This window comes from Manacus candei, unplaced genomic scaffold (genome assembly GCF_025592945.1).
Source record: "Manacus candei isolate 608988 ecotype Guabito, Panama unplaced genomic scaffold, ASM2559294v1 h1tg000046l, whole genome shotgun sequence".
Taxonomy (NCBI): domain Eukaryota; kingdom Metazoa; phylum Chordata; class Aves; order Passeriformes; family Pipridae; genus Manacus; species Manacus candei.
Genome location: NW_026138094.1, coordinates 16,809,971 through 16,834,286, shown reverse-complemented (window position 1 = coordinate 16,834,286; position 24,316 = coordinate 16,809,971). Strand labels below are relative to the sequence as shown.

Below are 24,316 nucleotides of genomic sequence, written 5' to 3'. Positions count from 1 at the left end.
GCATTGATTTGCAATGGGCTTTTGGCCCCTCAGTGTTTCCTGTCAGTAAAATGCTCATGGTGTCTTCAGTATTTCTGCACTAACTGTATTTTTTTTTAAGTGCTGTACAGCTCTCAGAGCTCTGTTTGACCTTTATTTGTCTGTGCTTGTCTCATTAGGTCACCCAGATTCTCAGCAACACTGACTCAGATACCAAGGCCTCTCTTACTGTGTCGTGCCTGGGAGAAGGAGCCTGGAGCAACCTTGGGCATCCTCAATTTCAGGAAATTATAAATCTGAAACTGAATCCTGATCCAGTTCTGCCAGAAATGGATGGGGTGTCTGAGTTCGCAGAATACGTCTCTGAGACAGTCGACGTGCCGTCTCCATTTGATCTCCTGGAGCCGCCCACCTCAGGGGGCTTTCTGAAGCTTTCTAAGCCCTGCTGCTACATATTCCCTGGGGGAAGAGGTGATTCTGCTCTCTTTGCTGTCAATGGGTTTAACATCCTTGTGGATGGTGGCTCTGAGAGGAAATCCTGCTTCTGGAAGCTGGTAAGGCACCTGGATAGGATTGACTCAATCCTGCTCACCCACATTGGTGCGGACAACCTGCCCGGCATCAATGGGCTGTTGCAGAGGAAAGTTGCTGAGCAAGAGGAGGAACAATCCCAGGGCTCTACCAACTATAGTGACTGGATGAAGAATCTAATTTCTCCTGAGCTAGGGGTGGTTTTTTTTAATGTTCCTGAAAAACTGAAGATGCCTGAGGCATCCATGAAAGTAAAGAGGAGCATCGAAGAAGCGTGTCTGACACTGCAGTATCTTAACAGACTGGGCATTAAATCAGAGCCTCTCTACAGGGTAGTGAGCAGCACCATCGAGCCCATCACACTCTTCCACAAAATGGGAGTGGGTAAGCTGGACATGTATATACTGAACCCTGTCAAGGACAGTAAAGAAATGCAGTTCCTAATGCAGAAATGGGCTGGTAATAGTAAAGCAAAGACTGGTATAATTCTCGCAAGTGGGAAAGAAGGTGAAATTTCTGTTCCCTATCTCACATCCATCACGGCCCTAGTGGTGTGGCTTCCAGCCAGTCCAACAGAGAAAATTGTAAGGGTTTTGTTTCCTGGAAATGCTCCTCAAAATAAGATACTGGAAGGTCTTGAGAAACTCAAGCACCTGGATTTTCTGAGGTACCCAGTGGCTACTCAGAAAGATATCACTTCTGGAATACCTCCACCTGTGCTGAAGCAGACCAAAATTAAACAAAGAACTGACAGTAAAGAGAGTCTTAAGTCTTCTCCCAAGCCATCTGTGACAAAGCAAGTCAAGAAAGAAGAGGCAGTTGAGGAGGGGATTAAGGAAGTAAAATCAGAAGTTGTAAAGGATGCTAAAATTGAGAAAAAGATTAAAGAACACACAGAAAAAATTTCTGAGAAATTTGTTAAACCTGAAAAGATAAGTGATGCTCTCAAAGCTGAGAAAAGAAAATTGGCAAAAGACAAGGTTGGAAAAAAGCATCTCAAAGAGAAAGTGTCCAAATTAGAGGAGAAGAAAGACAAAGAAAAGAAAGAGATCAAGAAGGAGAAAAAGGACTTAAAAAAAGATGATGGAAAGAAAGAGGAAAAAAAGGATTCAAAGAAAGATGATAAAAAGAAAGAAAACAAACCAGAGCCCAAAAAAATTCCTAAACCGGACTTGAAACCATTTACCCCAGAGGTAAGAAAAACATTGTACAAGGCAAAACTTCCAGGCAGACTCAAAACTGAGAAGATTAAAATCAAACCTGAAAAGGAACCTGAAAAGGTACCTGCTGACCTGAAGACATCACCAATGGAGAAGGTAGCTGTACAGGCAGAGCCAGGAGAGACTTCTATAGCGGCACAGAGGTTAGTCCTGTCTTCACCAGAAGATCTTACAAAGGACTTTGAGGAACTGAAGCACGAGGAGAAAGGGGTCTTGCAGGTGACTCAAGAACTGCCTGATATGAAGGTTAGTGATAAGATTGTGAGAGCACCTGAAGCAGAGATAAAAGACTCTGCTGACATGACTGGTCAGAGTTGCCTTGAAGCAGATCTGATTTTGAAAACAAGGACTCCAGATCAGGGAATAACTACTATTGATATGGAAAAAGAATCACCAGCAGAGGAAAAGGCAGTCCATCATCTGGAACTGAGGGGAGGTCGTGCTGAAAAAATAGAGGATGAAAGAAGAACAATAGATGAAAACCGTGACATGAGATACTGGGAGGGAAAAACTGAGCAGAGCAAGGACATTCAGCTGTTTCCTGACAAAGACCAGGTGCCATCACAGACAGACTTCTTGGCAAAGGGTATTTGGCCACCAGTGTTCAAAGAGGAAGAAAAGGAGGAAGAGGAGAAAATCTCTTTGGACAGAAAACAGAGGGAGGCAGAAACAAAGACTTGTGAAAAGTATGTTGAGGGGACAGAGGCACAGGAAAAGGGTGAGAAGGAAAAGAAAGAAGATGTGATAGAAAAGGCAGAACTGGAAGAAAAGGAAGAACAGCACATGAAAGCAGAGAAGCTGGAAAAGAACAGAGACTTCTATGAGCTGAATGAGAGGGAGGACAAACTGTCTACCACTACAGAAAAGGAGAAAGAATTAAGTGACATGGGTGAGAAAAACAAGTTACTTGTAAAGGACACAACAAAGGAAGAGTCATATCTGAGCAGCCTGCCAGTCCCACCAGGAGCAGCAGTAGAACATGTTTCCTATATTCAAGATGAAACTATCCCTGGCTACTCAGAAACAGAGCAGACCATTTCTGATGAAGAAATACATGACGAACAGGAAGAGAGGATCCCACACTTGAAGTATGATGTCAACACCTATGACATTTCTGTTCCTGACCACCCAGGCTCTTTTGAAGCAGTACATGGAATACAGGCTGTGCCTCCTGCTGACCTTTCAGCTAAGGGCTATGCTGGCCAGGAGTCTGAAATGTTGGCATATCCTACAAACATTGTGGCAGCACCTCTGGCTGAGGAGGAACACATATCCTCTGCCACCTCCATTACAGAATGTGACAAGCTTTCATCCTTTGCAACTTCAGTAGCAGAAGATCAATCTGTTGCATCTATAACAGCACCACAAACAGAAGAGACTGGAAAAAGCTCTTTACTTCTGGACACAGGAAACAGCATGCCCTCCTCTCGGACTGAAGCAACCCAAGGTCTTGACTACGTTCCCTCTGCTGGCACAATCTCTCCCACATCATCCTTGGAGGAAGACAAGTGCTTTAAATCTCCACCCCCTGAAGATTTCCATGCATTAGCAGAAGGAGAGAGAAAACTGGAAGCTCAAAAAAAGAATCTTCACGAAGAGGCAGAAGATGAAGAGGATGAAGAAGATGGTACTCCAAATATTGAGATTCCTGAGAAACTCAGAGGGCATTACGATGCCTCCATGTTTGCTCCTCAAGGATGCCCTGATAATGTGATAATCAGTGTTCCCACAGAAATGATGCCGTTATCCGCTGAAGAAGCACCATTTTCCCAGGCTGACTCTGCAGAGGCTGAAGAACGATGCATGAGTCCTGATGACAGCACAGTCAAAATGGCCTCTCCCACTCCATCTGGCCCTACCAGTGCTGGGCACACACCCTTCCACCAGTCTCCAGTGGAGGAAAAGCTGGAAACAGTAGATTCAGATCTATTTGAAAAACAAACAGATGCTACTGCCAAGAAACTGGAAGGCCAAACTTCCGTTGTGGTGAAGAGAGCCAAGGGTGAACCTCTCAGAGAAGACGAGGCATCTGCAGCTAAATCCAGACATGAAAAAGAAGTAACTGGACCTGTGCAGCACAAACTGGTCTTGGGCAGTGAATTTCCAGTGTCTCCTGGGGAGGAGGTGCAGGAAGAACCACTGAGGAAAGAGGAGCTGCCCTGGCTCTCCTACCACAAGCAGGACACGGTGGTGATCGGGGAGGAGGAGGAGGGTCCTGGAATGCCCCGTCCCAGCACAGAGCCAGAAAAAGAGCGAGGAACTAAAACCATGACAGAAAGTTTAATGGGATTTTCAAAACACTTGTCCTTTGAGCCATTTGCAACCACAGAAGCGTCTCTAGGACACGTGGATCTTTCACAGTTCACAAGCCAAAGCAAATCTGAAAGTGACAAATCTTTGCAATTTTCACCAGATGACACCAAATCACTTTCTTTTACAGAAGAAAGTATTGGTAAAGAAAAACCCTCAGATATTTCTAAGGGAGTTACTGCTGAAGAAGGAAAAGCACAGTATTTCACAGGAGACACTTCAGAAGAGAAATCTTCTCATGTTTCCATTAAAGACATTTCCCCAGAAGAGAACAAATCCACCTCTCTCACTGCGAGTCCCAGCAGGGAAATCTCTTCAGACCTTTTTGGTAAAGGAATTTCTCTGGAAGACATCAAATCCCTTAGTTTCACAGAAGAGATACCTACAAAAGAAAAAACTATGTCCAACTTCACTGACAAATTCCCTGCAGAAGCTGTGAAATCTATGGGTTTCACAGACCAGAGCCCAGCTACATATGAAAAATCACTGGAAATTTCTGCCAAAGAACTGAAAGAAGCATCAAAATCTTCTCCTTGCCCAGAAAGTAGTTCAGTTAAAGACATGTCACCCAGAGATTCTTCAACTGAAGAAATGTCTCCAGATGACAGCAGTTTATTTTCTGCATCAGAAAAGGACCCATTTAGGAGAAGAACTGCAGGCTCGGACTCTCAGGAAGTATCTCCAGATGCAAAGGCCTTACAGTTTACAGAATCTAGCCCAACTGAGGATAAAAAATCCTCACACATTTCTACTGAAGATGTAAAATCTTTTGGGTTCAAGGAAGCTCAAGAAGAAAAATCTCCAGAAATGGAAGACTTTTACATGAAAGATTTAAGTTATGAGAAGAAAGTGTGGTTTCCTGAAGAGGTGCAAGAGATCCCTGTTCAGGGAGGGCGGCAGAGATATGACAAAGAGAGAGAGAGCACATTCTTGGATGAGGTACCAGAATTTGAAACAAAATCCCTTCCTAAAATGGGAAAGGAGGAGATCCTGCCTCCTGCAGTGCCTGGCAGCCACACCTGGAGAGGAGCAGAAAGGGAAGCATGGGACTCTGCATTTGGATATCTTCAGGAAGGGGGAGAGAGTGGAAGAGGAAGGCAGTTACCCAGTGAGGAGGATAAGGAGGTCTACCATGCTGAAGACAAAACCATGCAAGAAGAAACAGAATGTTTGAAGATGGAGTCATGTGATTACGAAGAAGACACGAAGAGGAGTGCCACATTTATGTCAGAAAAAAAGAAAGTGGATGTGGTTCCTGCTGACATCACTGTGCTAGAAAGAACACAAGGGGAAGGTTCTCCTCTGTCTCCTCAGTATGTCTCTGGTGAGGAAAACCAGGCCAAAGCTTTAACTGGAAAGAAAGAAAGGCAAGAAATACTGTTGACATCTAAACAAGATTACTCCTATTTAGATGATGAGGAGAAAGCTGTCTTAGATATCTATGCAAAGTCACTAGACCAAGCAGTGACGGGATCTCCCCTGTCTGCAATGGAAAAGGAGATTGAGGCAGCACCAGGAGCAGAGAGGCCTTGCAAGTTAGATCAGTGCAAGCCACCTTTGTGGGAGGATGTCCCATCAAAGATGGCTGAGAAGAAATCAGACATCAGTGATTTGTATCAGGAAGTAGACTGCCAATACAAGTCAGATAGAAGGCAGAAGGATGACTGCAAATCCACTGAGGAGCTGTATGACTCTACAGGAAGGAAAGAGCAGACAGCAGCAGCATCTACTCTGTTGCAGTCTACAAGACCAGCAGAATATATTGCAATGTCCCCAGAAGAGAGCGCTGTGGTGTCAGGGCAGCGTGCACATTCTCCTTTTGACAAAGGACAAAGCCTTTGTCAAAAAAGCAGTGCTGCCATGGGCCATGCTGGGGCTGTAGGTGTTGCCATCCAAGAGTTGTATCCTCCAGAGACCTATCCCAGGAGCTCCGTTGAGCCTTATTCTTATGAGGAAGGAGTCTGCACATATAGAAATGATGACAGTTCGACAAGACAAGAGCAAGAAGAAAGAGAACCAACTCCCTACCCTGATGAAAGAAGTTTCAAGTATGCTGACATCTATGAGAAGGTAATTGTGTCTGGAGTGGGACTCTCCCCCTTCACAGCCAAGAGTGCAGACAGCCCAGGTCACACTGACAAGGTGCCAGTAACAGCACTGAGCTCTCAAAAAGGTCAAAGTTTTCACGTCTCTGCAAAGGAAGAGGAGTCCTGCCTTTATACCTCTGCTGAGAAGGAGTTGTCATCTCCAGCATCCCCTAGAGATAAAGCAGATTCAGTCTTTGACTATACAGATACCCATGAAAGATACTTGCCCTTGGCTGAAACAGGAAAGCCTAGGATATCAGAAGGACAGGAAAAAATGAATGTGTCTTCTGTTTTGCCAGGAGAACTGGACTCTGCACTTCACCCATCATCTGCAAGTACAGTATTTGCCCTTCCCACAGGCACGACTGACACCTTTTATCAAGGGAAATCATCCGCCTATATTGATGCCGGTCGTCCGGATGAGAACATCATTTTGTCTAGCCAGGAACAGGTACCTCTGTCCATGAAATCTGAAAGCCCAGATCCCAAAGATACATACTATGAGAAAGCAGGTCGTGGGGAAGAAAGCACGAGTGACTCAGAGTTAGAAAAAGGTGCTAAGGAGAAGTCTGAAAAGGAGTCTAAACTGCACGTCCCAGCTGGAGCTGCAGGCACTGTCTATGCACACACCTCAGCCATAGGCAAGTTCCCTGTCTCAGAGACCCTCCTGCAGAGCAAGCGTCAGGATCCCCTTTCCCCCAGCTCCACTTCCTCTTCTCCCTCTGGTCCAGGCTGGAAAGAGGAATATGGAAGTAGGACAACTGCATCAGCTGCTGTCGTGGAAACGTATGTTGCTGGTTACACTGATATGCCAGACATGGGCAGAGCTTCAGAAATGTGCCATGGAAGACAGGATTCTTCACAAAAGAGAGAGGTTGCTGAAGAATCCACAAAGGAATCTCATTTCTGTGTAGCAGATTATCCAAGTGCAGCAGTGGTCTCTGAGTGCCCGGAGCAAGCCACATACTTGAAATCTGCTTCCAAAAAACACACAGAGGAATATGAACAGGGCCCAACAGTAGAGGACAGAGGGATGGATAACTCTTCTGGATTTGAAAGCTCCCTGCCAGGAAAGAGTGAAACAGCCAGCATGTTCAGACTCGAGCAAACCTCAGCAAGCCATTTAGGGGATATCTCTCTTTCTTTAAAGTCTCCATGTGCTTTGCTCTCAGACCAGCAGAAGAAAGATGAGTACTTGGAGGTTTCTGAGAAAATCAGCAGCCTTGACTCATCTTTTCCTAAATTCTCACCACTGAGTCCATATGAAGAAGACAAGTTGTTCTCCAAAGGTGTGGAGAGAGAGTCTGTGCCCCAGAAACAGCTGAAAGATGACTCTTCCAGCCTGTCAGAGGAACCTTCATCTGAAGCCACCACTCCTGTGATACCAAGTACAGCAGAAAGTTTCTACTCCCATATGCTTTCCACATACACAGGTGCAGGAGTGGAACCAGGTACCAGGAGTCCTTGGGATGTGTCTCCACAGATTCCAGATAATGCTGTGAAAACACATATAGCTGAAACCAAAGATTTTGTGTTTGCTGAAGAACACGGTTCTCCCTTCCTCTGTGGCATGGGTGACAGCACCTTGCCACGCAGAAAGGAGTGCCAGGTCTCAGAGCCCACGCCATCCTCTGAGAAGGAAGAGCAGCAGCCCTGTGGCAGCAGTCCAGAGCAGAAGGCACCGTTTGCAGAACAGCTGCTGACACTGACATCTCTCCCTGATGTGTTGACATCATTTCCTCATCATCAGCATGAAGATGAAGCCACAGCCAATGGTCCAACAGAGGTGAGCACCAGTCTGCAAGCTTTCCAAAGCACGTACCATGCAGCAGAGGCAAACGATGAAAGAACATATCCCGATTCTGACAGCAGTTTTTCTCCATGCACAGGCAAAGAGGATACAGAGAGGCAAAGCCGCCCCTCCTCTCTGATGTCCCCTGAACACAGTTTCCAGCCCTTTATTCCAGATATGCAGAGAGGTGGAAAAACAGAGGACCATGGAGATGCTTCCCATGACATGGAGCCACATTTAGGAGGCAGTTTTGATTGTGGACAGAAATTTTCCTCATGTGAATACAAGCAGAGAAAGGGAGAGCTCTCTCCCTCATTCATCAACCCGAGCCCCCATGAGCTCTCTGAAGACAGTGACCTTTCACAGGAGGATGGTCACCCTTCAGTACAGGGAAGACAACCCCACACTGGGAGCAGCCCCATGCAAAGCGCCACAGTGGAGGAAACCCCTCCAACATCAGTGAGTGATTCTGGAACCTCCCAGTCAGACTCAGATGTCCCGCCTGAGACTGAAGAATGCCCATCCATCACAGCAGATGCCAACATGGACTCAGATGAAGATGCCGACTTCCTCCCAGTGGACAAAGCTGTGGGGAATGCTCATCATGCCAGTTCTAGGTCCAGCCATGATCCTCAGCCTGTTCCAATGGTAGATCCCCATCCCCACCCTCCTCACCCTGATGTCTGCATGGTAGACCCTGATATGTTGGTAAATGAGCAAAGCATGAGCAGAACTGATAAAATTTCCAAGAAGGACATAAAAGAAAAGAACAAAGGTGTAAGGAAACCTTTGAGCAAACCCAAATCTTCCTCACCTGCACGGAAATCAGATGTGAAAGGGAAACGATCACCCACTCCTGTGAAACAGCCATCAGACAAATCTCCAAAATCTGTCACTGCCAAAAAAGAAAGAGACGGAGGAGAAAAGCCCAAACCACGTAGTGTGCTGATGCCAGAGGATGAGTTATCCCGAAGTAGTCACAGCAACCCTGGCAAGAGCCTTGTTAATGGCATCAAAACAAACCCTGGTAAGAAATTCTTCCTGAAGCATGCACTGTCTCTGTAGGTCCAACATAGAGAAAAGCACTAGGTTAAACATAGCAGAATAGAGAACAGGACTTCCCAGTCAGACATAAAAAAGTTACAAGCAGTGATAAGGTTGAGAGGTACAAAAGGTTGATAAAAAAGAGCAAGAGAGTCCTAGGAGTAGCAGCGATTCACAGGGATGGCAGAAAGCCAGGATGAACCTTTTAGAAAGACTACTGTAATACTGTAGACTAGCATAGAAAGGCCACCAGAACAGAGGTTATTTTAGAAAATGTAGGTTATTAAACAACAAAGATTAGGATGAAATATTGATTGGGATAACAAATCTGCAAAAGTTGATAACAGAGATTTTTGATTCCCTTCCCCAGGAAAAGCTTCTGAACCTAAAGCCTTCCAGTCCCTCCCCAAAGAACAGCAGAACTCCCTTTCCCTCCCAAGACCTGTGACAGCACTGGCCCAGAAATGCACCGAGGTCACCTCTAAGCAGCAGAGCTTGGATAAGTCTTAACTTCATTGCTGCAGGGAAAGAAACCTTTCTGGAATTCAAGTCCTTCAGTGTTAATCTGAGTGTTTGCCCTTTCCAGAAGGGTTTTGATAGCATCTTGTTTTCTCTTTTTCCAAAGCTTCCAATAGTCCTAAGAGCAGTTTCTCTGTGCCTATGGGTCCACCTGTCTACGTGGACTTGGCCTACATCCCCAACCACTGCAGCGGAAAGAACACAGACCCGGAGTTCTTCAAGCGGGTTCGAGCATCGTATTATGTTGTGAGTGGGAATGATGCAGCCAATGGAGAACCAAGCCGTGCAGTGCTGGATGCACTTCTCGAAGGGAAGTCTCAGTGGGGAGACAACCTGCAGGTAGGTCATGGAAATGTGAAGGGCTGTGTGATGCTCTTGATGTCACGAGTGCTTGGAAGGTGTGTATCACAAACAAACCTGAAGGAATACACTGAGAGGAAGCAAATGGTACTGGGCATGTCCTGCTCTGCAGTTCTAGCAGAGTAATTGTTTGTACCCAGGATGAGGAGGACACCTGCAAAATGGTGTGAGTGGAAGCAGACACGTCCTCCCTTCCACATCCTTCTGAGGGGAGAAAGCATTTAAAGATCATACACTCCTCCATACCTACTGCAGGATGAGCCTATCCTCAAGCAAAATCAAGCACCATCACAGTCGGAATTTTCGTCAGTGTGCCACACCCAGTGGCGTCTGTTGCTAGCCAGGCTGCTGAAGATTTTTCTGATAGCAGCTTACTAATAGTGCTTTTAAGGCAGAATGTCCTTAAACACAGTTCTTGCTTAGCCAGGCTTGCAGGACACCCCAAGGGGGCACTGCTGAAGACATGTACAAGAAGATGTGCATGTTCTTTCAGATGAAACAGCCTCATATTTCAAGGTCCCTGAGTTGCACATTGGGTCATCGTGTCTGTTAACAGTGACTGCCAGCACTGTTCCTTTTCACACTGAAGGATCTTTCTGAGGTTGTTTCTGGAGCTCCCAAGCACAGTGCTCTCCCCTGCACTGCAGCCATTCTCATAATTATGGTGTCAGTGCTGCCACTTTGCAGCCAGTTCAGAGCCCCATTGTGCTGGTACTGTATAAAATAAAGCTCTGCCTCAGAACCTGACATCTGAAAGACATTAAATAGAACAAGCAGTACCAAGGGTACAGTGTTCCAAAATTAACAGGAAATTTTAGCCTCAGCTCCTATGGGCATTGTTTGTCGCTGTGGTTGTTCTCAATCATCTCTGCTGCTTTCTTTTCCCAGGTGACATTGATTCCAACACATGATACTGAGGTGACACGAGAATGGTATCAACAGACCCACGAGAAACAGCAGGAGCTAAACATCATGGTACTGGCAAGCAGCAGCACTGTTGTGATGCAGGATGAATCTTTTCCAGCCTGTAAGATTGAATTCTAAATCTCTCACACTTTGTGTTCATCCATTGACTCTTCAATCACCGATGCAACATCAGAGACACCATCTAATCACAGTCCAGTTCTTCTCTGGTTTAGTCCTCTACATGGTTCCCATTTGTCAGGCAGTCGGGTATCCATCTAGCTCAGCACTGGATGCCATGAGGAAGAAGTGCAGGGCTCTGTAATTTTCTGGACTGAGCAAAGAGTTTGTGCAAGAGCAGTTGCAGGCCAGGGGCACTTTCACTTTCCCTGCTTTATTCTGCTACCTGTACAGTTTCTGTAGACTATCTTGGCTGCCTTGCTGCTGTGAGAGCTTGTTCTACTCTCTTGCTAGCTGCCTTACCATTTAACCTGCAGCACCATGAACCTCATCTTTCTGATGAGGCATGAAGTGCTGCTGCTGCATGCAGAGAGTGCATGGGGGGCCATGGAGCCAAGGTGAAATCTAATTTGCAAAGAAAGTGCACCGGGGAGATGAGGGAAGGCAAAACCCTTCAACTGTTATGTGACAGTGAAGGTCATTCTTCCATCTCCCATCCTGAGCATACAGGAGGTGTTTTGAGCAAGGGGACTTCAACTAGGCAGGACTACCGCATGCCAGCATGGCAAGTTTCTGTCCCAAATATTTGCCTATGGCATCCTGCAGCACCTACTCGGGTGCTCAGGAAGCCAGGATGAAGGACACGGTGGGGGAGGACATGAGAGGGGAGGGTTCAGCACATTCCTAACCTGTTAACTTGAGCTTCGCACACATAGTGACCAACCTGCACATCAGCTGTGTGGCAGGAGGAGGTACAGGGGGGCTGTGGCCTGAACAGTCACACAAAAAGAGCATCCAAACGCACAACTACAGCCCCCTCCACAGCAGAAGGGCTGAAACAACTCTGACCATTGTTGGCCCAAGATGTTCGAGAAACCTTCCTGTCCCTAAACGAAAGGCTCTGGAGGACTGCGGTGAGGCCACTGAGGAGCGCGCAGGCTCTGTGGGGGAGGCTGGTGCCTGGCAGGTGTCGCTGGGTGTGCCAGCTCTGCACGCAACAGCCATGTCCTCGCTGCCTGTGTGCCAGGGTCCAAATCTCAGAGTTCTGTTCAAGCTTTTTTTTGTCCCCCCAGGTGTCCTGGATGTGGGGAATAGAACCTGTGGTGTGAGGAAAGAGAACCCCCTTCCCGAAGTACTCGGGAGAAAGTAGTGTAGCAAGCGTAGTCACACTCAGTTATCCCCCTGTCATGGCAGGGATGTGTTGGCAGCACAAGTGAGGTGCTGCTAGTCCATGCAGTGCCACCTTGCAGCTCATTCCCTGACACCACTGTGGGCACCTGTCCTTGCTCTCTGGTCATCCTGACAGAAGCACAGCTGTGTGCCGTGAGTGCACCATGGCTACTGAGCAGCCACCCAGGACCTCCTTGGCAGGCAGACCTGTTCCAGTGTGGGAGACCCATTCTCCTTGCAGGGAGAGCAGCTGCAGGAGTGTGGGTGCTCAGGTGCACTGAACCAGCAGCACCTTTGCCACCTCCAAGAGCCTTTGCCACCTCCAAGAGCATTGACAGAGGGTCTTATCACAAAGACAGCCTTTATCTTTCTATAAGACAAAGAGAGTGGCAGCAGGCTGTCCTCTAGGGAAGGAGGAATGAGACAGAAAGCAGTGCTGCAAGGCTTGACATTCAGCACAAAGGTATTTCTATCTGCTGTGTCATCCACTGTGCTTGGCCCTGAGCCGAGGGCTGACTCCACCATGAGCATCACGAGACCATGTGTTGCACTTGCCTGGGACACTTCAGTCTCAGTGCTAGTTTTCTGGCAGGTGACATAAAGAAAATGCTGCTTAGAAACCTGCTCCTAGGATAAAAATGGAGTTTCTAGGGAAATGGTCTATCTTGCATTTAATTTATATATTTATTTTTTTTAATGTAAAGCTGCATTTTTTGTTGATTTAATATTTTAATTTATACATGTTAACATGATACCATGTGCTTTTAGTGTCAGTTCAGAGGTTTCTTGGTACAAATACTTACATGCTGCAATTTAAATAACAACATAAAAGGACCACAGAGAACTTGGCAGCCAAAATGTCTCTGCAAGGCTGTATCTAAAACCCAGCAGCTGCAGGACAAGGTCTGAGGCCAGCAACCTCCCCAAGGTGCGGCCAGCCCTTTGGATACAGCCCTTGTTAGGAGCATGTGAGCTTACTCAGGGCTTTAGCAAATCCTTGCCCTGTGCTGTGTTCATTTTAACCATGGGATTACCCTGTATCTGCCAGCAGAATAAATGTCATTCTCTGTTCCCCGATGGGGTCAGCATCCATGAATGTTGGTTCTGGCAATAGCAGGCAGTACAACACCTGCCCCTGTTCCCCCCCAGAATGCTGGGGGGATTTGCCTGCAGTGCTTTGGGGAGACGGTGGCTCACCCACCGTGGCAGCAGCTGCAGGATGCCAGGCACCAGAGGCACAAGCGTGGCCCTCACTGGCTCCCAGGATCCCTGTATGTGGCTAGATGTAAAAGCTAATGCACTAACTTTAGATAGACCCACACATGAATGTTTTCTCAATTTTAAACTTGAAGCAATTCTAAGCAGCAGTAATAGTGAGGCTTTGTGAGGTACCTGCGTCCTCCAGCAGGTGTGCGGCCAGCAGCAGGTTCCAGAAGGAATGCTGCCCTCCGCACTCCTTTCCTGCCTTCTGCAGCTCTGCTGCTTTGACAGCTTTATCCTACACCAGTTCAATTCCCTGTCCTCAAGGCTCCACATTTTGTTTTCAGTTTTTTGTGGCAGTCTGTTCTGCCTTCAGCTTCTCTCGCTCCCTGTCTTTTTCCACCTGCTCCACCTTCCATCTTAAAAAACTATGGGGAAAAAGACTTATGAAGATGCCAATTTGTAAAGAAGCCTGACCCTGCTCAGGCCACAGGAGCCAGCAGGACCTACACGGAGCCAGGGGCAATACAACACTATAGAGAGAAACAGTTAAACTCTGCTTTTGCTTGTTTCTGCATGTGGGCAACAACGCGTAATCTTCCTGTATGTAATAGGTAAAAAATACTATTTTAAACCTATAATTAAAAAAGTGAACGTCTTAACTGTATTGAAATGGCAACTTGTGCTCCTAGCTTCTTCTATGCTAAATGTTTTAAGAACAGAGCCCTGATTCTTTTCTTCAGCATCATATTTCTATTTGAATTTAGTTCCTTAAGTTCTGTCCTTTTGCCCATTTTCCATGTGAAACACTCTGTAACTAACTGCTGTCAAGAGAGGAGCCCAACACATTAATAATAAAGCCACATTAATTGCGAACAAAAACATCACCAGTTTCAAACTGTTCTTTCAGTGAGCCCACACTGTAGGGAGGGGCATAAGACACAGCTGCTGTGCCACCCTCCCATGTCTCCCAGCTCAGGCAAGCCTCGGCTTTTCCACCTTCAGCAGCAGCTGCTAAAACCTCCTGTGTCTCAGGAGAGAGACACAGAGGCTGTCTGGGACACCCCCCACCGGCCCCAGCAGGGTGACCAGTGGGTCCCTCTATGGGACATCTGGGACGCACAGCTGGCTGAGGGCTGAGGGGTGGGAACACAGCCCCTGATAATCCAGCGAGGGGCCTGGCACAGCCTGTCTGTCCTGGGATGCTGCCACTCCTCACAGTTCCCAAATCATGCTTTCAATTGTGGCCTTGTATCTGTCCCTGCACTTCTTGGGAATGGCAGCTCTGCCCAGTGCTGCTTGCACTCCTTGGGAAGATCTCTGGCCCTGGGGCAGGCAGAGCACCTGCTGGCTCAGGGCTGGGGCCAGGCACAGTAGGGATCCCACACCTTCTGTCCCCATTGCAGAAATAGGGCTTTTGCACCTCTGCAGAACTCTGACCTGACTTCGTGCAAGGGAACTCTCAGTTACTCAGCAGAAAACTGGGATGGCTGCTGCTCTGCTTGTGTGGTGATGCAGTCTAGAGAGGCTGATGCCCAGTTAGCTCTGCTCCTACCTGGCTGTCCTCGGGGGAAACAATAGCACAGGTGGATGCAAGGGAAAAGGAAAGCAGGTTCTGTGCTGCAATCCTCAGGAGACAAGCCATCATGGCCATGGAACACACCACAGCTTGTGCAGTGCCTGATGGAGAGCTCAGAGCAACTGCCAAAGCTGGTGCTGACAGGGGAGGAACCACAAACCGTTACCATAAACCAGGAACTATTTCCACAGCTACACTCCAGGTAAACGAGCACTGGTTTTGGCCATGCTCCTGGTAACCGAGGTGCTGTGACCGCAATGCATTTCCCAAAGGTGTGCAGTGACAAGCATCCGGCTGTGTGGGGTCAGCACCTGAGAGCCAGGCCCCCACCCTACAGGGTCCTGCTCCGGGCCCCTCTCAGCAATGACACCCTGTGGCAGGTGCTGCCGGGTCCATCGGGGTGACCCCAGGCGCTGGCCCTGGCAGAAACACGCAGGTCCTGGCAGGAGATGCAGCTGGTGCCCAGCAGAGACCTGGCTGTTGGAGCAATGCTGGTGGCAGCAGATGCCATGCGGTGTGGGGTGGGGGCTGTGGGCAGTGCCCAAGGGGCATCTCGTGTGGTCCCTCAGCCTGCGCTGGGGCCGGGGCCAGCTGCAGCCCCGTGGCCAAGGTCTCTGTTCATGCAGGACTGTAACACATGGAGAGCAGAGGGCAGGGCAGGCCCTTCACCTCCTCAGGCTGGCACAGCCTGGTGTGAGGGGGGCCAGGTTGCCCTCAGCACAGTGCTGCACTCCGGGCAGCTGCACGACTGCTACATTCCCAGTGCAAACAAACGTGATCCTGCTTACCTGCCCGAACTGGCAGCTCAGGATTATTGGGCATGAGGAAGAAGACACAGCACCCAGGATGTACTTGAAGTGACTGGAAGATGTGGACTAAGTGAAAGGGGCCAAACACACTGTCCCAGTGTCTTCATTCTGTCACAAACCACCCTGGGACTTGGAAAGCCAGGACATCCTCCCCAGTATGACCAGTTCTTCCATGTAGAAAAAAAGGTACCTGGCCTTGAGCCTGTGCACTCACTCACTCTGGGTGTGACTTCAGCCACACTTGTCCCAGAACAGTGGACATAAGCAGGGCTGCACCTGCAAGTACTGGCACACACACACTGCTGCCATCAGAGACAGAGAGACGCTGGACCCACAGCATAGATTTACTGTGAACATGTCATCACAACACAGCATAGAGATCTTTGGGCACAGCTTCACAAAAACACATATTCTAGCTACAGACAGACACGCAGACTTGTCCATAAATATAGGAGGAGTAGGAAGCACAGCCCTGGCCGGCACTCGGGATGCGGCAGGGACACCCGTATCAATCTTGCCTTCAGGCTTGTGCTCACAAGGCATTTACATAAATATGTATTAAATACTTCTCATTTTATATATAATAAAGATTTCTCCTTATTGGTTTCTAATAGTCCTGAATTGTTCAAAGAGCAGTTTCTTTTAATTTCTGTCACCAAGACTTCAGAGCTGTACCCTGCCTGACCCTTGGGGACGAGAAAAAAAACCCGTGTGCATCCTCCTTGCATACCTCTCTCAGGTTGGATCCCCACGCTCCTGCCTGCCCCAGCCCAGCAGGAAAACATCCAAGGCCACGCCAAAGAGATGTTTGCTTGGGAGTGGCAGTCTTGAACTCGATGCCCTCACTACCCTCCTTCCCACATTCAGAACGCTTTTTGCTTCTCCTAGTCTTCCTGCCTTTGACCCTCTGGACCTGGTTTTGGTGGCCAGCAGTGGGAATTGAGAGAGGAGGAAAGAAGAAACAGAGAGGAGGTTGGTGGTTGTGACAGATCCAATTAATTTGGGCCCAAAATGCCTTTTTCTGAAGGCTATGGGCCAAAAAGTCTCAAGGGAGTATCTCGTCCCTCGGACTTACCACCCCAAAAGCCTTGGCTGTACCAGTCCTCTAATGCTGCTGTCCCAGCGAGCACACAGACCTTGGGACACCAGTGCAGTGCCATGTCCCCACTCCATAGAGGTGCCATGCCAATACCAAGACTGCATTTGCTGTTCATTTAACGAGGCAAACATTCTTGCTGAATGGCAAAGAGCTGGCTTGTGGAGGAGCAAAGCAGATCCTTCCACACTCCAGAGTCCTGTGGCCTTGGGACATGGCTTCTTCTGTGCTATGGACCACCAGCTGCATGAGGTGCTGTGCAGGAAACTGGGTTACCTCCAGGTTAGAAGTGCTTGCAGTGTGCTGTCTAGCGAGCCACTAATTCTGCTGGTCCTCCTGACACAGCAGCCGCAGTTCCTCCATGCTTTTCTCAGGAGGCAGTGCCTGCACCTGGCACAGGTGACCAGAGAGAAGCTGGTCAGACAGAGCACTGTCCCCCAGCAGCTCCTTGCCCATATGCTCTGGATCCAACACCTCTCCCAGCAGCTCCTCTTCACAGGGCACCAGGATCTCTTTGGACAGCCCAGACTGATCCAGGCCAGTCATTCCTCCAACACACCCCTCACCTGGCTTCACTCGCTCCCCAACCAGCCTCAGGTCAGACCCTGCACCACACTTTGGGTTTCCTGTGTTACTTGGATCTAACATTTCCCCAGATGATTCTTCATCCAGCTCCCCCATGTTCTTCTCTGGGTTAGTGTCCTCCTCTGCCAACTCCTTCTTGCAGAGCCTGCCTGGCTCTGGGCCTTTATTCCAGGTCAGGGTCTCTGAAACTCTTGGCTCTGCCGCTGACAGCCCAAACCTCCCCCCCTCCGTGTCAAGCCCTCTGCCTGGAGGCTGACTCTCTTCCTGCTCAGGGGACTGTCTACTCAGTTGCTCCTCACTTTTTGGGGGGCTGATGGAAAGTTTCTCAGTGAAGCTGAAATGAGCACAGTTGTCCACAGAAGTTGGAGAGGACGGGCCTGCACTGGAGACAGTACTGGAGGGGCCACTGCTGTCTGCAAAGAGGAAGAAAAATCTTAAACATGTAGCTGATATTTCCCCACCCAAACTGTCACAGTCCTGCAATTCTACAACCAACATGTGATGGCTGTCTACATGCCAGGCGACCTGGCAGGGGCTTGCAACTGGTCTTGGGGTGTTTCTGGCAGCTTAGCTGATGAAAACTCAATCACACACAGGTCAGTTCCATCCTGTAATCCAGTGGCATACAACCAAGAGTGGATTCTGTTGTTACAGAGCAAAATGTGAAGCGTGATGGCTTTGAAAACAAAACCATTTTCTTTCATTCTCTCCCTATTATGGACTACTATTATGGATCAGTCTCAGCTTCACCTTGCTCCTCCTGGTTCCTGACACACAATTCCTGAATGCTGAGCAAGAGTCAACGCTGGAGAAAGAAACACTGATTCTCTACTAATGCTTATCCTTGCCTTATATTGCACAATGAGCAAAACTAGAGAACAGATCTAGATTATATCTAATCCAATAAAGGAGGAGGATTAAACAACTTTTTCAGCCAGATCAGTTCCCTAACCTTCACAAACTTCCCTCCCTCCCCACCACATTCACCCCAATCAAGAAGGTAGCACACTCACACCAAGGGGGCTTATCTGAACGCTGGCGCAACGGCAAAGAGGATGATGTCAGGATTCGCTGGGACATAAAGGGGTCTCCTGGTATCTGGCTACCAATCATTGAATCAAATAAAGCTTTAAGAAAAAGAATACACAATCAGTAATATTCAGACAGACATAAAGGAACAGCTCATAGCCCAGCATCCATGATCAGGTACTCCAGGAAGAGCTCAAGACTAGTCAAATCAGAGCCATGCCTGCCCGTCAGCTCCTGGGAATATTTCCCAAGCTGGAGTTTGTATCCACATCACTGTAGTCACCAGCTACAGACAGACCTGACTGATTACTCTTCTCCCACGTAAGTGGCCTAAGACGGCTCTGAGCTGGGTCCCATGGCTCACCCCTGGGCTAGAGCACTCTGGAACAGGTTCCGGAGACTGCACTTATCTCCAGTCCTATCAGGCTGATCTGTCCCCAGAATGTAAAAGACCAGGAGTGCTCCTTGCCTCTCCAGAGACAAGCCCACCTGACCAGTACCTGCAGTGGACTGGACATGCGATTCGCTGCAACTCCTGCACACAGCTGTCAGGAACTCGTTGACCTGTCGCAAAGAGAGGGAGTTGTGCAGGGTCTCCAGGGGATAAATGGTGGGAACCATGGAGCAGCCTTCAAAACCTAGAAAGAGATCCAATCGGAAAATGAGTAGAGCAAACAGCAAGGTAAATCCATGCAGGAGCACTCATGGCTGAAGGAGCTGGGCACTCTGGGTATCAAACAACAGGCACACTCAGGCCTCAGGTCACCTCTTCTAGGCCAAGAAAATCACCATGAGGCAATCCCATGCAATAACAGACCTGAAAGCAAGCGCCTGGGCACACAGGGAGGGGAGAGGAGGAAATGTGTCTGGCGGCTGCCGTGTTTGCTGCGGCACCTGTGACCCTTCTGCTGTAACACATGGCCATGATGGAGAGCTTGGCACAGTGCCCACAGAGAGCTAGGCACAGTGCCCACACTTACGGAAGCCAAACAGAAACCGAGTGATGCTGACAAAATTTCCATTAAAGGGGTCCCACTGCTGGTGACCCCCTGCCTGGCGCAGCCCCCCCTCCCCACTGCAGGAAGTGTTTGCTGCGGCACCTCCCTCTCACAGCAGCCCCCTGTGCACCCCTGACAGGCTGTGTCCCAAGGAGGGGATGGACAATGAATTATTTGTCCCCTTAAGCAGACTTTGCTGCCAGCAAACCCAGAACAAGCAGAAATAGGCACCTCGGCGTGTAACAAACACTTGCTCAGAGCTGAGCTGCAACACAACCATTCACAGTAAATCCTTTGCTGCTCAAGCCAGCAGAGTGTTACAGCAAAGTATCTTCCTCTTCATCCCAGCTTCCTGGAAATGCCTTGTGGAACCAAACCAACCTGAACTGTCAGAGGAGCAAGGAAAAAACATATACCAACACATGTATGGAATGAGGCCTCCTCCTGCTCTGCGCCTCTCAAGTTTAAAGGCCTCTCAACTCTTCAAGCTTGGGCTTCCCATTCTGTGACTCCACAGTTCCCTCCAAGGAGCTCAAAAAGACCCTGGGAAGGAATTGCGTTTGTTTCTACAAAGAAGGCAAAATATTTTTAAATGCAAAAAGTTAAAGAGTTTTTGATGCAATCTGTGTCACAATTGCTGTCCAGCACACTGACAGGCTAGAACTGACCCCTGCAGCTTGGTTGCCCCTCAGGAGAAGCCCTGGAGTACCTGTTTGCAAAGTGCAGTCAGTTCCAGTTACCTCCAGAACAGACTGTTCAATCCCCTCACCTAACCCAGTCCTGCAAGAGGCAAGGAGCATGAGCCAGTGGAGATGTTCACTGACATAGCAACTGGTGGAGATAAAAACCCCTCCAGAGTCCACAAGGTTACCCATGCCTAACAACATAATTCAAGATAGGCAGGATAACAAATCTTTCGTTAGGATGAGGAAATGTAAGACACAAGAAAAAGATCACATTCTTCTGTTTGTTGATGAGAAGTCTTGAGAGTGGAAGTGCTGAGTAAGGAAGAATGTATGTTCATTATTTTCTCATAGGCCTCCTGGGAGACAGAGTTAAAGAAAAAGGGTGAGGGCAAAACTTAAACGGTCATGGGAGATGGTTGTGGAGGAGTCCCGTATGAGACTACTCTCATTTCACAACAGAATCTGGTTTGAGAGGAGCCAAGTTGGCTCAGGTGTTGGGGTCTCAAAAAAAGGGAAGAAGTTTGAATATAACATAGGGCAAAGCAATGTTGTTACAAGATACACTGCAGACACCCATGGGGCTCTGAGTGCTTGGGCGCCCCTTTAATAAGATGAGGAAATCAAAGGTCCAGCGTTAGAGGAAACATTAGACACTGACACACAGCTGATGTGAAATGATACACCTGTACCCCCAAAGTGTCAGGTGCCTCTTGCACAGCTCTGCTCAGCGCTGTGGCACTGAACCACTCTCGAGCAAGCAGAGAAAACAGTCAAAGTTTCCCTTTCCAAGATGGACGACTACTGTGTTCAAAGAGCCCCTCTCCTTAGTGTATGGCAGCCCACTTCCCTGCTTACCTCCTCGGACCTGCTGAGCTGCTGGGGAGAGACCACCAGTGGCTTCATGCCACCACAGCACAGCAAAGGCAGCAGCCACCGCTACAGACTGCAATCCTTATGTGTCCCCGGTGAAGCCTCTGACCACTGCTGCACCACACACACATAGCAAAGAATCAACACCTTTGGGAATGGGCAACAAAAATAAAATGTGAGAGCAAGCCACAGGAACTGTCCCAGACTGACAGCCACCCTGTGCTGTCTACGTGGCTACTGCAGATGCTCCCCCAAACTCTTTTCCTGGGGCCTGCAGGGCAGGTGTCTGCAATGTAGACAATGGCATGAGAAATTGGACGGAATTCCACCCATTTTGTACCAACGTCCAACAACAGCCCACAGAGGAAGAAGTTTCATTTTTCATTTCATTCAGGTTTGAGTACACCAGCTGTGTTAGGGACACACAGGGCAATTTGTGTCCTCCGAAGTTGGGTTTGCCCCACAGGCAGAGGCATGTGCCAGGGGTCTGCAGAGCTGAGTAGCTAAAAATGAACCCCAAAGTCAACAGTCATCTTCTCTGGGCAAGGAGTACAGTACACCATAGTTATGTCTCCCAAAGCTTTGTTCAGTAATAGGAAGAAATCATCTGTTAAAGAAAGCAAGATTTGGTTACAGGAAAAACCTCGAGATACACGAGGCAGAAAAGTCTGCCAAGTATGTGTTATTTTGGCTGTCCAAGAAGAGTGTGTTTGATGTGGAGGAGCAGCTATGGGGGAATCTCCCCTCTGAATCATAGTGCAGCAGCATCCTGATGCAGCTGCAGTGGGAACAGTACTGACTGAAGAGCTGCTCTGAAGGTGAGAGCAGAGGTATGACCCAGGCAGAGAGTCACAAGGCCTGTTTTGACTCTCCCAGGCACTCTGATGCCAAAGCTGAAGACCCACGCACTTTACAGCTGAGTTAACCATGTTCCAGTCTGAGCTCTTCTCCCCTGTGCTTCATGTCCTCAGCATGTGCACACTCTACTGCACAGGCAGAGAGTTTACTTGGTGTAACCCTGGGTTAGGAAGAATTCCAGATGTTCAAGGAAGGAGTGACCCTCCCCTTAGAATAAGACTTTTAGAGCTGCCTCATACTGACACACACTTCATAAGAGTATTAAGAAGGTGATTTGGGTACAAGGACCCTTTGGCAGAGATCATCTAGCACACTACACCACATAAAGCAAACAGAGACCTGCACCTGTCTCATATCATCCAGCTAAATCAGAGAATCCCAGATTTCTAGGAGACTCCAGCAGGCAGTAGGAACACACAAAATTCTTGCGAACAGCTACCTCTCAGCAGATGGCCTCAAAAAAGTCATTACTAGACATTATTACAGTTTGATTAGCAGAAGTTGCTGAGTAGTAACTACTCGGGTCTCCAGTTGAGAACTCTACACTGGAGTGAGAGGGTGCCTTTCCCTGTCTGCTGGAGACCTTGGAAGCAACAAGGCAGACCAAGGGCACATGGTACATCCCCAAAAGGTCTGTACTCCAAAGCTCTGCATGCCAGCTCTTGTGCAATGAAGAAGAACTTGTCCAGTCTTAGCACAGATGAAAGCTCTCAGGCTCCTCTCTGACATGCATGGTCAGTCCAGCTCTATTTTGCTGGGACAACTCCAACATGCCACATGTATGTCGGTATATGTTTATATATGCACACACGGTATGTACATGAACAAGGACTTTTGCTAGCCAGCATAAATTTAAGCCATCAGTCGGCCTGAAGGTCTATCCTAGCTCAGCATCCCTCTGTCCACAATGCCAGAAGTGGTTCGAATGAAGGGGTACAAGTCTAGACAGCACACATGACTCTTCCCCAAGCAGTGTCCCAAACACCAGTGACCCATAGCTCAGAACTGCTCTGGACATGATGTGTCTCTTCCATATTCTCCAGCCTCCCCTTGAACTCTGTTAAGCTCTCAATGCCCCCAGATACCATGGTAAGGACTGTTTAACAAAACACTTCTGGCCGAAGTGCCTCAACTCACTTCATTAGAAACCTCCTTGCTCCTGGAACTCCATGAATCTGTGGATCCCCACCACTCCCCTCAGGCCACTATGACCACTATTACAAACATCCTTCCCAGATTGCAAATTTCTACCTTTTTCACATTGTTCCAAGTGGTGATGGTCAGATCAGAGCCCCCTATTTTATAGAGGAGTTTGGGGCTGTTTCTCCTTGTCATTTAAATTTATTTACACTGGACATCACCTGCTCATCATCCCAGGGCCACTCTGTTTCTCCATAGCTGACCTTTGGTTTCAGTACCAGGGTAATTCCTTGCCAATGGGAACTTACTTCACACTATTCTTTTTCCTAGCTATGGCTACACAGGTTCCCAGACATTACTGATCTTTCCAACTACAGATGCCAACTGCATACTTTTGACTCATTGATTCTATCTAATTCATGTTTTCTTTGCGTGGATGGAAGCACAGTGGAAAGCCAAGAAAGAGAGGACAGGAGAATGCAGTTTTCACAAGGAGGAAATGTCTGCTCAGAGAAGGGCCTCAGCAGGAATTCCAAACACTCCAATGAACCGTGGGCTTGACGAAACACTGAGAAAACCGCAAGAATGAACTCCCTGATGGCAGAGATTTGATTTCCACCCAGGAGGGCTGCTGTGCTGGGTACGTCAGGAGTATGTAAGTCCTGTGTCTGGCTGCATTAGGCCAGGCTGCACCTCCCAGCACCCTGCTGCAGCATTCGGGGTGTTGCTGCCCAAAGCACTGAGCTCATTTCCTCTCCCCACCTGAGCTCACAGCATACGGCCGAGACCTGCAGCAGGGGAAGCTCAGCCCTGGCTCTGGAGCAGTCTGCTGTGATCCAGCATCTCTTCTCCTGAAGCAATTACTGCTCCTCTTTGCCAGGAGACCAAGGATTGCCCTAATTACACATGAAAAGCAATTGCTGTCTCAAAATTGCCTGCTTGACAGAAAGGGCTCTCTCAAGTTAAAACAGTCTGTGTAAGAAAAATTCTAATCTTCCCAGCTCTGTAAAGTCCAGCTGCTTCACTACACAGAAGGCTGAACTGTCTGTGCCTCTTCCACCTGTGGGTCTGAATGGAAAAGGGGGTCCATGCATCACACCACACAGCTCAGCAAGCCACATGCTCTGAGCAGCTTCTATGGTGCAGCTAAACCTCAGCAGTCAATCCCAGCTCACTGCCCCACTCCGGGAGCAGCAATCCTTCCACCTGTGTGGTGGAAGAAGCACCAAGGCCTCCATGCACCAGACTTCCAATCCGTGCCAGAGGTCAAAAAACACCGGAGAAACAGCAGCAAGCTTTGATTTATAACATGTGGATTTAATGCTCAAGTCGTCTATCTCTTCCTATCAGAGACATGACACACTGAGAGGC

At 48.4% G+C, this 24,316-nt stretch overlaps 2 protein-coding genes across 16 annotated transcripts in view; one reads left to right on the top strand and one right to left on the bottom strand.

Annotated features, from left to right (window-relative positions):
* The window catches only part of MAP1A (microtubule associated protein 1A), a 56,679-nt gene extending 42,497 nt beyond the window's left edge, over positions 1–14,182 (top strand). For 4 of the 5 annotated variants that reach the window (XM_051796704.1, XM_051796706.1, XM_051796708.1 and 1 more), the window contains 3 exons: positions 159–8,946; positions 9,589–9,821; positions 10,731–14,182. In XM_051796704.1, the coding sequence (XP_051652664.1) occupies positions 159–8,946; positions 9,589–9,821; positions 10,731–10,886 (9,177 nt within the window). In that variant the 3' untranslated portion in view covers positions 10,887–14,182. The other variant, XM_051796707.1, reaches the window with a different exon arrangement.
* A 1,829-nt stretch (positions 14,183–16,011) lies between these two features.
* The window catches only part of PPIP5K1 (diphosphoinositol pentakisphosphate kinase 1), a 47,436-nt gene continuing 39,131 nt past the window's right edge, over positions 16,012–24,316 (bottom strand). For all 11 annotated transcript variants that reach the window (XM_051796718.1, XM_051796717.1, XM_051796720.1 and 8 more), the window contains 3 exons: positions 18,894–19,031; positions 18,378–18,491; positions 16,012–17,777 (listed from right to left, as the gene is read on the bottom strand). In XM_051796718.1, the coding sequence (XP_051652678.1) occupies positions 17,098–17,777; positions 18,378–18,491; positions 18,894–19,031 (932 nt within the window). In that variant the 3' untranslated portion in view covers positions 16,012–17,097. The remainder of the gene's footprint in view (positions 17,778–18,377; positions 18,492–18,893; positions 19,032–24,316) is intronic.